This window comes from Lissotriton vulgaris, chromosome 1_2 (genome assembly GCF_964263255.1).
Source record: "Lissotriton vulgaris chromosome 1_2, aLisVul1.2, whole genome shotgun sequence".
NCBI classification, from domain to species: domain Eukaryota; kingdom Metazoa; phylum Chordata; class Amphibia; order Caudata; family Salamandridae; genus Lissotriton; species Lissotriton vulgaris.
Genome location: NC_141686.1, coordinates 28,798,905 through 28,811,360, shown reverse-complemented (window position 1 = coordinate 28,811,360; position 12,456 = coordinate 28,798,905). Strand labels below are relative to the sequence as shown.

The following is a 12,456-nucleotide window of genomic DNA, read 5'->3' as shown; positions in this document are numbered from 1 at the left end:
TGGATACCAGAATAGAACGGACTGTCAAAGAATGCCAATGGTGCCAAGCAGCAGGACAACCCGACTGCCCACCCCCAGTCATCACGGAAGACGACCCCCTGAAACACTGGGAGCGCGTGAGCGCAGACTTCGGTCACCTGCCGGACGGGAGACATATGCTCGTCATAATGGATGATTTCACTAAGTACCCGGAAGTGGAGATCGTGACAACACTCGCGGCTAAAGAAGTCATAGCCAAATTTGAAAAAGCCATCGCCACCCACGGCATCTTCGAGTGGGTCAAGACTGACAATGGACCTCCCTTGCAGGGACAAGAATTTGCAGACTATCTTGCAGAGTGGGGTATCCAGCACCGGAAGGTGACGCCAAGGTGGCCTCAAGCCAATAAAGGTTTATGCGCACTCTAAACAAAGTCATCCGGATAGCCCACGCTGAAGGAGCCCCGTTGGAGAAGGCGATCTACTCGTTTCTAAGGGAATACCGGCTCATGCCACATCGCACTACGGAACCCGCCCCAGGCCCGTCAGCAATGGGACGGATAGTCCGAGACACAATTCCCAGTCACCACACCTGGACTCCAGGCCACGCAAATTCACGCAGGACACTGTTCAACCGGAGGAGGTCAAACAACTACGCCAGCTTCCGACGGAGGGCCAAGGAACCGTCTATTTAGGCGAGAGATCAAGTCTATGTGAAGGACAGGTATCCGGGGAGCAAATTCAGACTCCCATTTGAACCACATCCATGGACAGTTACGCGCCGCACTGGCACAATGGTAATGGCTCAGCGAGGAGGAGAGACCGTCACGCGCAACGTTTCCTTCTTCAAGAAAGGATCCAGTCGAACAGAGGATCGCTACTGCCAAGAATCCGGTCAAGACTCGCCCCACAGGCCAGAAGAGAACCAGAGCCCCCTCGGAAGTGCCACTAGCCCCAGGGATGACAGCTCAGCAGTGAGCCCTTTCATCCCTGAGACGCCGAGATCTGCCGGTCCTCAAACCCACCTCCCCCCCTCCCCCCCGGACCCGGTCCGCCGGACTCCCCCATCACGAGACCCCCAGGAGGGTGTTGTTCCGAGGGGAAGCAGCAGGCTATGGGCTAAGAAGAAACCCAGCCCCATCTTCACAGCTGGCGGACTTTGCTGTGGGCTGAATGCGGACTTCCGAGTCATGAGACTGGTAACTGGCCGGATGGCCCTCCATCGTTCTTTATTAATGATATAATACGTATTTGACTTTAAGATAACTGTGTTTGTTGTTCAAATAAAGGTTGAAAGGTATGTAATGTCGGAGGACTGCATGTTGCAGTCTAGTTTATCGCGCACGTAGGCGTGCGCATACGCGGTGTCGGGATGACGCCGCGTAGCCTATAAAATAAAGGAGGCGTGGCCCCGGAGTTAGTCCGGACCACGCGGAGATTGTAACTGGTGTCCGGGTCCCTTATTAATGCGGCGCGTTGTATCTGCGCGCCTAATCAAGCTAAGAGACCCGACATCTCTCACCTTTTTCAGTTCAAAAAGAATTTTATTTCGGGGAAGGGAAGAGGAGCAAGGTGTCAATACAAAATACAATGAAAAAGTAGAAAGTACGAGTACATCAGTAAGCAATGGGCATAATACAGTTATAAACAATAATGAAGTCTCTCTCACCTGAGTCGGGTACATTGGCATGTATGTTACGGAGTTCTAATAAAGTACGAGGAAGTCGAACCCTGTGAGCGCGTAACGTCTGTTTTTGAATACGTGCTGACGAACAGCGGCGCCGAACGAGGCCGCAGCGCTGCAGCTCTCGCCTGTCAAGGCCTTCCAGCGCCAGAGGACGAAGATGCTGGAAGTGCCGTTGTTCCTGCTCGCAGGCGCCCTGGTGAGAGTCTGTGCCGAGGAGCGTCCCTCGCCACTCTCAATATCTTGTTTAAGCGGAGTTACACGAATCGACAATGCCGGCACTGCTAACATTTCTTGCCTGTGGACCTCGCTGGCCGAAGTAAGGTACCGGTCAGCGGCCTGGGTGCCTCCGGTTATGATCGTCGGGCCGGGCCCTAACTGCGCCTGGACCGGCTGTGGCGCTGCCCTTTACTCCAGCACTGATTGGTCGTCGGGTACGAGTTTTGCCCTAGTGCCTCCTCCCCCGTGCGTCTTAGAGGTGAAGTGCACGACCACTGCTTGCGCCTTGCCTACTTGCAGCCACCTGCCCTTTGTCGTACGGTTCCTCGAGCAGGAGTTATTGTTTTTTCAGATCAACCCACCTGGCCCAGAAGTATATCAGTTACAGGAGGTCCAGTTCGGCTGGTGCGCGCGCTTCGGGAACACGGGCAAAACTTACTTTTTAACGCGCCACGTAAATGATCCCCCAATCAAGGTTCTGGAGAGCGAGGCTGTAGAAGTCACGCCAGCGCTGCTGCCAAGCGCTCACTGGCGTGGAGAGTGCGCCCTCTACTGGTTCTACAGTGCGAAAACACGCTACACACAGTTGGGGACTCGCGTCGCTACGCTTCAGCTCCAAGACTTTCCGAACCCGGCCCCGACTCTCCAGGTGAGAGTAGAGCCCGTCTTCAAGAACGTCTTCACAGCCACTTCACGTCCCCTGCTGCCTGCAGACTCTGCGATCAGCGTATCTTGGATACTGACCCCTTTCGATGCCCACAGCCTGGCGTACCAGCTCTATGACCACAAGAATATAGGGGGTTGGGTCTCCAGTCTTGACCCTAACGCAGCTAGGAGCGACCTCTGCTTAGCAGCCCATACCCCAGCTGGAAGCAGCGTGGTGGACCGCCTCATCTTCCTGATCGTGGACCAGCCCGTCAATTCGGAGCAACACGGCAGCCTGGAGCTGGCCAGTGGCAGGGTACGTCTGGAGGTGAACCACATCACTCAGAGCATTACCCTAGTTAAGCCTGAAAACAAACCCTACTCTCTTGAATTCACTGGCGGCTACTACTTCTCCAGCAAGAAGCAAGACAACTTAATCGAACACTACATCTTCTTCCAGAGGAAGGGACCATCGTACCTTTTCCAGGTCGACTTCATGGACGGGGCGTTGGCCACTTTTCGTGTGTACCTACATATGAATGTTAACTGGACCTACATATCACTAAGGGACATGGATCTGAAGATCCACTTGTTTAACAGTGGCCCCTCCGAACGGTTTAAACTCGTAAATGTCATCTGGTTCATCCCACTGCAGTATCGCTTTGTGAAGTGTCAGTGGACCTTTGTTCTGGAATTCTACAGCGCCAAGAAATCCAGCCTTCTCAACAACAGCACGTACACATATAAGAATGGGATCCGGGATGCTGCCAAGTACATCCCCAATTCTACCTTATCTTTCGACCCTGAGTTTTATGAGGGGTTTGTTTCCACAGTTAACTGTTCAAGGAGTGGACAGAACCCTGTTGTCTTAAAGACATTTTTTGGCACATACGCTTCCAAGGTAGTGGAGTCTGTGGTCCAGTGTTCCAGTCTGCCCTGTGTGTTCAAAGAATTTGCTATTCAAAAGCCACCTGACCCACTTCCTCTTATAACCATGGCAAAGGGGAAGGATGTGACTTTGTATTGCACACTAGAAATTAACTGTCCAGATGTTGAGCACGTTATCTTTCTCTGGAAAATCTATCAGCTGTCTAACATGACAGATGTTCCACGTTGGGACAAAGATCTGAAAGTGCCAGCCATATCACCGAAAAACAGGAGCTACCTAGTCATTCCCAGTTTCACATTAAATTTTGGATTTTATTTGTTTAATGTTTCAGTCACAATCAGCACACTGGATGAAAACGGTCCAACATTTTACGAGTCTGATTCGGTGATTGTAGAAGTTAAGCAAAGAAACCTTCAAGCAAGGGTTGAGGGAGGATCTAGTCGTTCAGTAGGTTTTCAAGACAGTTGGACACTTAGCGGGAAGCGTTCTACTGATCCAGATTCACATGACCCATTAGATGGAATATCTTTTAAATGGTATTGTACACAAGTTGCATCTGATTATGCAGCAATGACATTATCTCAGCATGCAGCCTGCAGCCCGTTGCAGACTGATCTCACATGGATAGACCCCATTTCTCCTATTCAAACTGTGGCCCCAGAAACCCTTGAAGCAAAGAAGCAATATAATTTCCGCTTAGTTATTACTAAGGGAGGAAGAAGAGCTTTTGCAGACCAATCTGTAAGCATTGTGCCAGGAACCTTGCCTAAATTAAGTTTGGAATGTGTTGAGAACTGTGGGGAACTTTTAATGCCAACAGTCCGTTTTAGTTTAATTACAAAATGTTTAGATTGTGTTATTGATCCCAAAAGAGAACATTATAAATGGTTATTATACCTGAACGGCATAACAGAAGTAACATTTGATTGGCAGAAGCACTCTTCAACAGGAAGGTTTAAGCCTTATATGTCTATAAATGCTTTAAGCTTTCTGAACATTGCACGAAAAAACTACACACTTCTGTTAACATTTAAAACGGCTACTGGTGTGACAACATCTACTGGCTACTCTTTTTTTGTGCATGGCCCACCCCGTATTGGTAATTGTTACATTACACCAAAACAAGGAACGTCTTTAGTGACACTTTTTGTTGTGCATTGCAGTGGTTTCTCAGATGAACACTCACCTCTTGTTTATACAGTGATAGCATCATCACTAAAACAGAGTACAGTGAGTTCTTTGCGTGAAGATCAAGTTGGCATAATAGTATATACTGGGTTTAATCCTGTATCACTGCCGTTTTACTTGCCTGTTGGTGATGTATCAGAAAACTATAGATTGCCAATCTATGTTGTTGTGTATGATTCCTTAGGTTCCTTTAGCCAAGCTGATTTGTTTGCAACAGTGACAGATATAAGTTCAAGCATACCTGGAAAAAATGTGTTTAATGAGTTAGTCATATTTACCAATGAATCCCATGCACCACTGAATGTTTATTTAGAAACGGGAGATTATTTAAAAGCTAGTAGTTTATTGTATACAATAGCTTCAGTTTTAAACAATGACGTTTCAACTGCAGCTACTGACCTCTTGATAGGCAGGACTAGGTTGAGAGAAAGTATTCTTAATGTATCTGCTAGCATAGAGCCTGTGGACTTCCCAGCAGTTAACCAAATTGTAAGAATCATTGCTGAAGTCACCAAACATAGCAATGAATTAAACCTGAAATCTCAACAACTAGCAGTGGGAAAATTAACCGAAGTTGTCCAGGTTCTAAGTAAACTTAGACAAGAAATCATTTTATCTGAACAAGCAGAGCAAACAAGCACTGCATTGCTCACAGGACTATCTAATGTTATGGATGCTGCTTTGTTAGCTGTTGACAAGGTGAATGTCCATGTGATTTCACCTGAAAAAATTGATGTGTTTAAACAAGTTTTTTCGGTACTTGAGATGGTTAGTGAATTAGTTATGGTTGGAAACGTTCCTGAGGGGGAAGTAACTTTAATGCAAAGCGACAGCTGGAATATTCACTTGAAGAAAGAAGAAATGTGGGCTATTGATAGTACTTTAATAACCCAAACTGGTTGTAAAAATTGTTTCTACCCCATTTTTAAAAGTGCTATACAAGGTGTGCATGAGAAGTCTATAGTATCAACTGTCTTTTATGAATTTAAAGAAAATCCTTTTCCTTGGTTGGAAAATGGTAGAGACGTTGAAACTATGGTGACTGGATTCCAAATGACAGCCTTTACAGAAAAAGGAGACCCTATATATCTTATTCCAGACGTAGCAGACTTGGTTATTGCCATAAAGAATGAAACTCTTATTGTTTCAGTTCCTGTTTCCATAGGTCCTGATACAACCCTAACTGGAGTAACAAGCGGAGAAATTGGCTTCGAATATGATATGATAAGAGCACCACTATTGTTGGTGCAGGTGTTTACTAGAGAAAATATAGCTTTTAATGTTTCATTTCACTTAGGTTATAATTCTAGTGGAAGTCCTCCAGTAGCCACTTATCAAACAGTTGGACATTCAACAGTTAACAAAAACAGCGAGAGTACATTGTTTCGGATATGGGATCCCTATATAATTAATTTAAATTTAAAATCTATAGTACAGGCTCCACAGCAAGGAAATATAACCATTAGTTTGTTGTCTAAAACCCAGGTGCCCAAGCACACAGATAAATTATTAAACATTTCCATTGTTCATTATTCTTGTTTAGATTTTGATGCATTGTCAGAAAACTGGAATGAAGGGGACTGTGAAATTGGCCCACTTACAAACAATACTCAAACACACTGTATTTGTCATTTTCCTCACCATAAAGTGGTTGTGAAGGCAAAATCGTTTTTAAAAAAACTCCACAAATTTTTTGCTGGAAAAATATGGGTCCCCCCAAATGTAGTGGATTTCAGGGCCATCCGTATAACTGATTTAGAAAGTAATTTAGTTGCTTTATCAAGTGTTCTTTTTATTTTTGCAGTTTACATTGTTTTGGCTGTATGGGCAAAGAAACAGGACAATTTTGACAGAATTAGCAAGGATCAAGTTGTAATATTGCCAGACAATGATCCATTTGATAAAGAATGCTATTTAGTTACTGTTTACACAGGTAGCCGTTATGGAGCTGGTACAACAGCAGATGTTTTCTTAAAATTAATTGGAAGTTATAGCGAAAGTCATGTTCATCTTTTGAAGCATCCAGACTACTCTGGATTTCTTCGAGGCGGATTAGATACTTTTTTGTTAACGACAAAATATGACTTGGGAGATCTGTATTTTCTCAGAATTTGGCATAACAATAGAGGGAGTTCACCTGGATGGTTCCTTAGCAGAGTGAAGGTTGAACATATGTATGCCAGACACACTTGGTACTTCATGTGTAGAACATGGCTTGCTGTTGATAAAGCAGATGGCTTAATAGACCGGACCTTTTCAGTTACAAATCCTGTCATTCCTTTACGTAAAAAAGACTTTTTCCTGATAAATGTGTCCACCAACATAGACAACATCCATCTTTGGGTCTCGATTTTTTCTTTGGTAATGGCTAGGCCATTTAGTAGACTTCAAAGATTGTCTTGTTGTCTAGCGATGTTAATGAGCTCACTCCTCACTAGCATTGCCTTGTATAATCTTGAAAAAAATCATCAGAAGGTTGAGGGGGTAGAACGTTACATGAGAGCAATAATAGTAGGAGTGGAAAGTTCTCTAGTTACAGTGCCAGTGGCATTTCTGTTGAGTTATTTATTTAGAAACTCAAGGAGGAGGCATGAACATAATTACTACTTTCCCTATCAAGCATATACAGAATTCAGAAGTGATGGGAAAAATATTCAGCCCAATGATGCATCCTTCTGGGTATCTCACGTTCAGCCGAAAGGATGGAAAGATTATTTGCAGTCATTATACTTTGTTGAAGAGTCTGTAAAATCTACAGACACCAGTCCCGGTATATCTAGTTCCCAAACTGGTTTCTCACCACCTCCTCTTAGAAGACGAAAGTTCAACAACTGTGCAGTTTCTGAATCATTTGCAAATGAAATTGTCGTACAAGACAAAGAGACTATCCATGCAAATACAGAGCTTTTGCAAGATCACTCCAGTCCGACTTCTCCAAAAGGATCTCTTAGAAATAAAAACAACCAAAATAATGATACAATGAATGATTCGGATGGCAGCTCAGAAAAGAAGAAACAAAACAACCCTTGTAGGAGCTGCTTTATTCTTTTATGGAAAAAAGCCGATGTTGTTCATTCATGGTGGTGTATATATGTTTCTTGGGCCATAGTCCTTATGGTTTCAGTTGTTTCATCATTTTTTATCATTTTGTATGGTCTTTCCTATGGTCATGAAACTTCAATGGATTGGCTGCTTGCAAACGTAGTATCATTTTTGCAGAGTGTACTTATTCTGCAAACTGCAAAAATTATAGTTCTTTCTGCTTTTTCTTCTTTGTCACGCAAGTACTTGAACCACGTTCCCTGGGAGAATAGGAAAACGTTTCTTGAAATTAAGGTGGATGAGACTGCTAAAGACTCAGATGAAATGAGGGAGTTACATTATGAACTTGTTAAAATTCGAAATAGCAAGCAATATCAACCATTACAAGAAGATGAAATCACAATAATAAAGAAAAGGACTGCTATTAAAAGCAAAGCCGTTACTTTTTTTAAAGCAATGGTCAGCCACTTCATTTTTTTAACCTTAGTCCTTAACTTTGCATATTCTACTCATACAAATGTTTTCCTCTACAATCGTGCAATTACTAATCAGTTTTCCTTAAACTTGTCTAATGTTGATAGGCTGAACAGCATTTACATTTGGATGAGCACTGTGTTTTTGCCCCTAATTCATAATCAAAATCAGCCAACTTTTCTGTCTGCCAGCTGGTCGAAAATCGTTGGGTTGCCGAGAGTGAGACAAGTGAGAGCAAAACATGTTCCAAAAAATTGCTTTAGTTTCAATAGCTACAAAAGACACCTTGTCAAAAATCACTGTTTTCATAAGTATAGCGTTCATGAAGAGGACAGACTTAACTATACTGACAACTGGAAATCTACTGCAAAACCTGATTCTACAGCACAAGCTGGATTTACTTATGAATATGATACTTCTCCATGGGTTTATTATTCTTATGGCAATTTATCAGTATATGGCTCAGGGGGTTATACTGTTTACTTTTTTCCTGAAAAAGATATATTTAGTTCAAAACAGAAGGTCCTTCTTCTTCAGAATAACTCTTGGCTTGATGAAGATACCTGGGCGGTATTAACTGAATTGACTACATTCAACCCTGATGTTAGTTTGTTTTGTGCTATATCTGTTGTATTTGAAGCTACTCCATTAGGAATTGTCTATACACGTTTGTCAGTGCATTCTTTTACACTAATAACTTTTGACCAGTTGGACATAATGCAAATGTTTATGAATATTATTTTTGTTGTTTTTCTCTTCATATATATTGCTGATGAGATTTACACTATACATCAGGAAAAGCTAAGTTACCTAAAACGGGTATCTAATGTAATCAATTTTGGTGTAAAATCAGTATTAATTTTAGTGGTTTCTCTTCAAATTGTTAAGTTTAAGTTGGCTTCTGATTTACTTAGTTTGTACGCTCTGTATCCCAATCAATTTACCCCATTTCATATAGTTTCAAGTGTGGATGAAACTTTAATGATAGCACAAGGATTTTTAGCATTTTTTACCATTATAAAAACTCTCCGATATGCCAGATTCTTTTACATTGTACGATTAGCACAAAGATCAGTCTATGCAGCTCTACCTGGCATTTGTTCAATGGCACTGGTAGTGGCTGTTTTCTTTTTTGCATACATGGCATTTGGGTACCTGGTTTTTGGACAACATTCATGGAGCCACAGTAATTTAAGTCGTTCAGCACAAACTGTTTTAGCGTATTGCATTTCTACTTTTAGAGACATAGTACAGTTAAATAATAGGATTCTCACTGGTATATACTTAACCACTTTTTTGTTAGTCATGATATGTATTATAATAAATTTATTTCAAGCTGTTATAATATCTGCTTATGAAGACATGAAACAAACAGTTTATGAAGAGCCATCTGAGGAGGTTGAAGTGATGGCTTTTCTGGGTCATAAAGTACAAAAGATTTTTGTTTCCCTAACAAATAGAAAATCATCAAAGACAGAACCAGGTATTTTAAATGGTCTCCTCTATGGACAGCCCGACAAACATAGGCAGCATGCTTTGGGTTTGAAGACGAAAAATGTAAATGGAAAGAAAATGGTTTATCTTCTTATTTGAATTAAGTATTTTTGATCACTCATTGTCACTGCTGTGCATACATCTATAAATAATCAGGCACAGCAATTATGAAATTATCATCAAGGCAAGTCACACCAACAAAACATTTTTATTTTTACAGGAAAGCCCACTACCCAACATACATTGAGATCTAATAAATGGATTGTCCATAAGGGATCTATCAGTTATAACCATGTATTACTGTAATATAGTGCAATTTAGGTGGTAGCCCGGGGTGTGTTATGATGATAAACCGATGGGGTAAGTGGATTGTAAATGCCACTCAGTACCCCAAATGACATTCTTGGAACATTACACAAACATTCCCACAATATGCTTTTCTAAACGTATTTTATTTTAGGATTTCCATTGGGTACAAACCTAGGATTTTTGTGAATTATGTTTTATCTGTGAAACAGACCCTGTAATTTAAGGATATGATATTCTGCCAGTGATTTATGGGTTCTGTAATCACTAATTTTGTAAAATAAAAACTGCCAGACATGGAATATACATAGATATACAGCAAATGGTTGAATAGAATCTACTGACATTAATATCAAAATGAAAAATATTTACAGCTTGAAATATCAAAATGTATAAATAAAATGTTCACGTAGTATTTAAACCTAGTTAAATTAGTAAATATTTTCTTTTACATATACTTCACTCAAATATAAGGATTTCTGTGCACCCTTAGGAGAGTGTGAAAGATGCCATGCATGCACTTCGTTTCTGTCCAGGGCTCTTATGTGAAATCAGTAGGAAGCCTTTGTAGCCGTTTTGGTTTTCTGTACTTTAAACACCTTATGATTGATTGATTCACTGTCTGTTGGAAATGAATGGTAATTGGATGCACCAGTACCAAGTATTCAAGCAACTGACCTCCTCCTGCCACAAATATATGGTGCACACACCCAGTGATTGTATTAATGTCTTTAGTAAAATTTTTAGGCTGAGCAGTCAACAGACCCCTTCAATACTGTACAAGAGGCTAGTTCAAGCGTGATTACCACTCCCTACAAATTACCACTCTGCCATACATTCCCTTCAACATGGAGTGTAGTGGTAACATTTTCTTCTTGAAGCAGTAATAATTTGGTACTCTTTTGCCTGAATACATTGAATGATTGAGGTTGGAAGGAACCATGGTGGGAGCAACCATTAGACAGTCATGAAGGTACGGATCCAAGGAGACAGCAAGCAAAGGAGGCGATGCTGGAATTTCAGGAGTGACCTGCCTGATCATCACACCTCTCATGGTCTTTTTCTGGGTTTGTGCTGGGCCCCCCTGGCCCAAGAATCCCAAGACAGAAAATGAGCTGACACCTGGTGAGTCCATCATATTAATAAGCATTTGCAATGCAAAAGGTCTCGCATTTGTGATAGTTTGAGCTACTGGTATTGAAAATTACAATGCCTTTTGGGAAACAGCCACTACAACGCGGCCATTTCCACGAATGCACTTACCACGCATGCTTTACAACGCATGCGTGGTTACCACTATAACCTTCACCACGCATTCCTTTACTACAAAATACGTAGTAAAGGAATGTGAGTTAAAGGTCGAATAAAAAAAGGGAGCTTGGGGGGAGCTCAGGGGGTCTCCCCCCCCCACCAAAAAAAAGAGTGGGTTTAAAAAAAAAAACTAAAACGTACCTAAAAAACGCTCTTCTGTGCCTCTTGTCATTCATGGAAAGAGCCTCTCTAACGATGTGATTACGTACGTGCGTCAACGTACTTCATTTAAAATAGAAAAAGGACAGAGTTAGAAGAAGGAGAATTCCGTCCATAGAAAATGTAAGTATATTTTTATATTATAATAATTTATTAGGTTAGGCCTAATTAAAAATATATATATATAGATTTGAACTAAATAATCAGCCATGCAGTCGGTTTACCATGAAAATGCCAATATCATGCATAATTAAACAACAAAAATCGTTGTAAAAGTATGCGTGGTAAAGGCATTTTCGTGGTAAACCATATACGTGGTAATGGCATTCCGTTGTAACGCATGCGTGGAAAAGGCATGCGTTGCAACATCATACAACCATGCCTTTTATGTATGTGTTTTAAAAACTTGCAAGCGGTTTTCAACACGCACTTTTCTACCTATAGTTATTGCTTACGAGAACCAAGGCTGGCAGTAACTGTGCCTTGTTTACTGCCAGCCTTGCTACTCGTAAGCAAGGACTACAAGTACATAAAGGCGATCACCTTTGTTTAGTGTCACAGATCCGCTTTCTAAGAAAAGAATGCAGATGCCAAGGTATGAAACCCTTTGTTAAAGAGAAATCAAACACTCCAACGACTGCACTTTAGATCTCTCCGTGCGTATGTTATGTTTCTAGGATTATTTTTTCATTCAGAGTTAGGGGAATACCATCGGTGTAGTGACCAAACAAGTTCAAACAAGCCCAAAGCAGGGCAGATTTGGAAGGAAGGACCGGGCTACAGAACACAGCTCTAAAACACAAAGAGACAGGACATTTTAAGGAACACATTCTCTAAGTAGACAAACGGAAGAAGCTAGCAAAGGTTTGGCCTGAAATATATTTTTGGGACATTTCAGAACGGTAAGGTGAAAAATTTGTACATACACGTTGCTTTTACTGTTAAAAGGTCTCGACCTTGCTTCATAAGTGGTCAAAGCAATATTAGAGATAAGACCATAAGTCATTTATAACTACTTTAACCATTTCTTTACAAAGAACTCCCAAAATATTGAATACATCAACACG

General features: G+C 41.5%; 1 protein-coding gene across 1 annotated transcript; it reads left to right on the top strand.

The window, feature by feature from the left end:
- The first annotated feature begins 1,822 nt into the window (after window positions 1–1,822).
- On the top strand, window positions 1,823–9,712 carry PKDREJ (polycystin family receptor for egg jelly). The gene has a single exon (XM_086952455.1). The coding sequence runs from the start codon at window positions 1,823–1,825 to the stop codon at window positions 9,710–9,712; it is 7,890 nt and encodes a 2,629-aa protein (XP_086808581.1).
- Window positions 9,713–12,456: the final 2,744 nt, after the last annotated feature.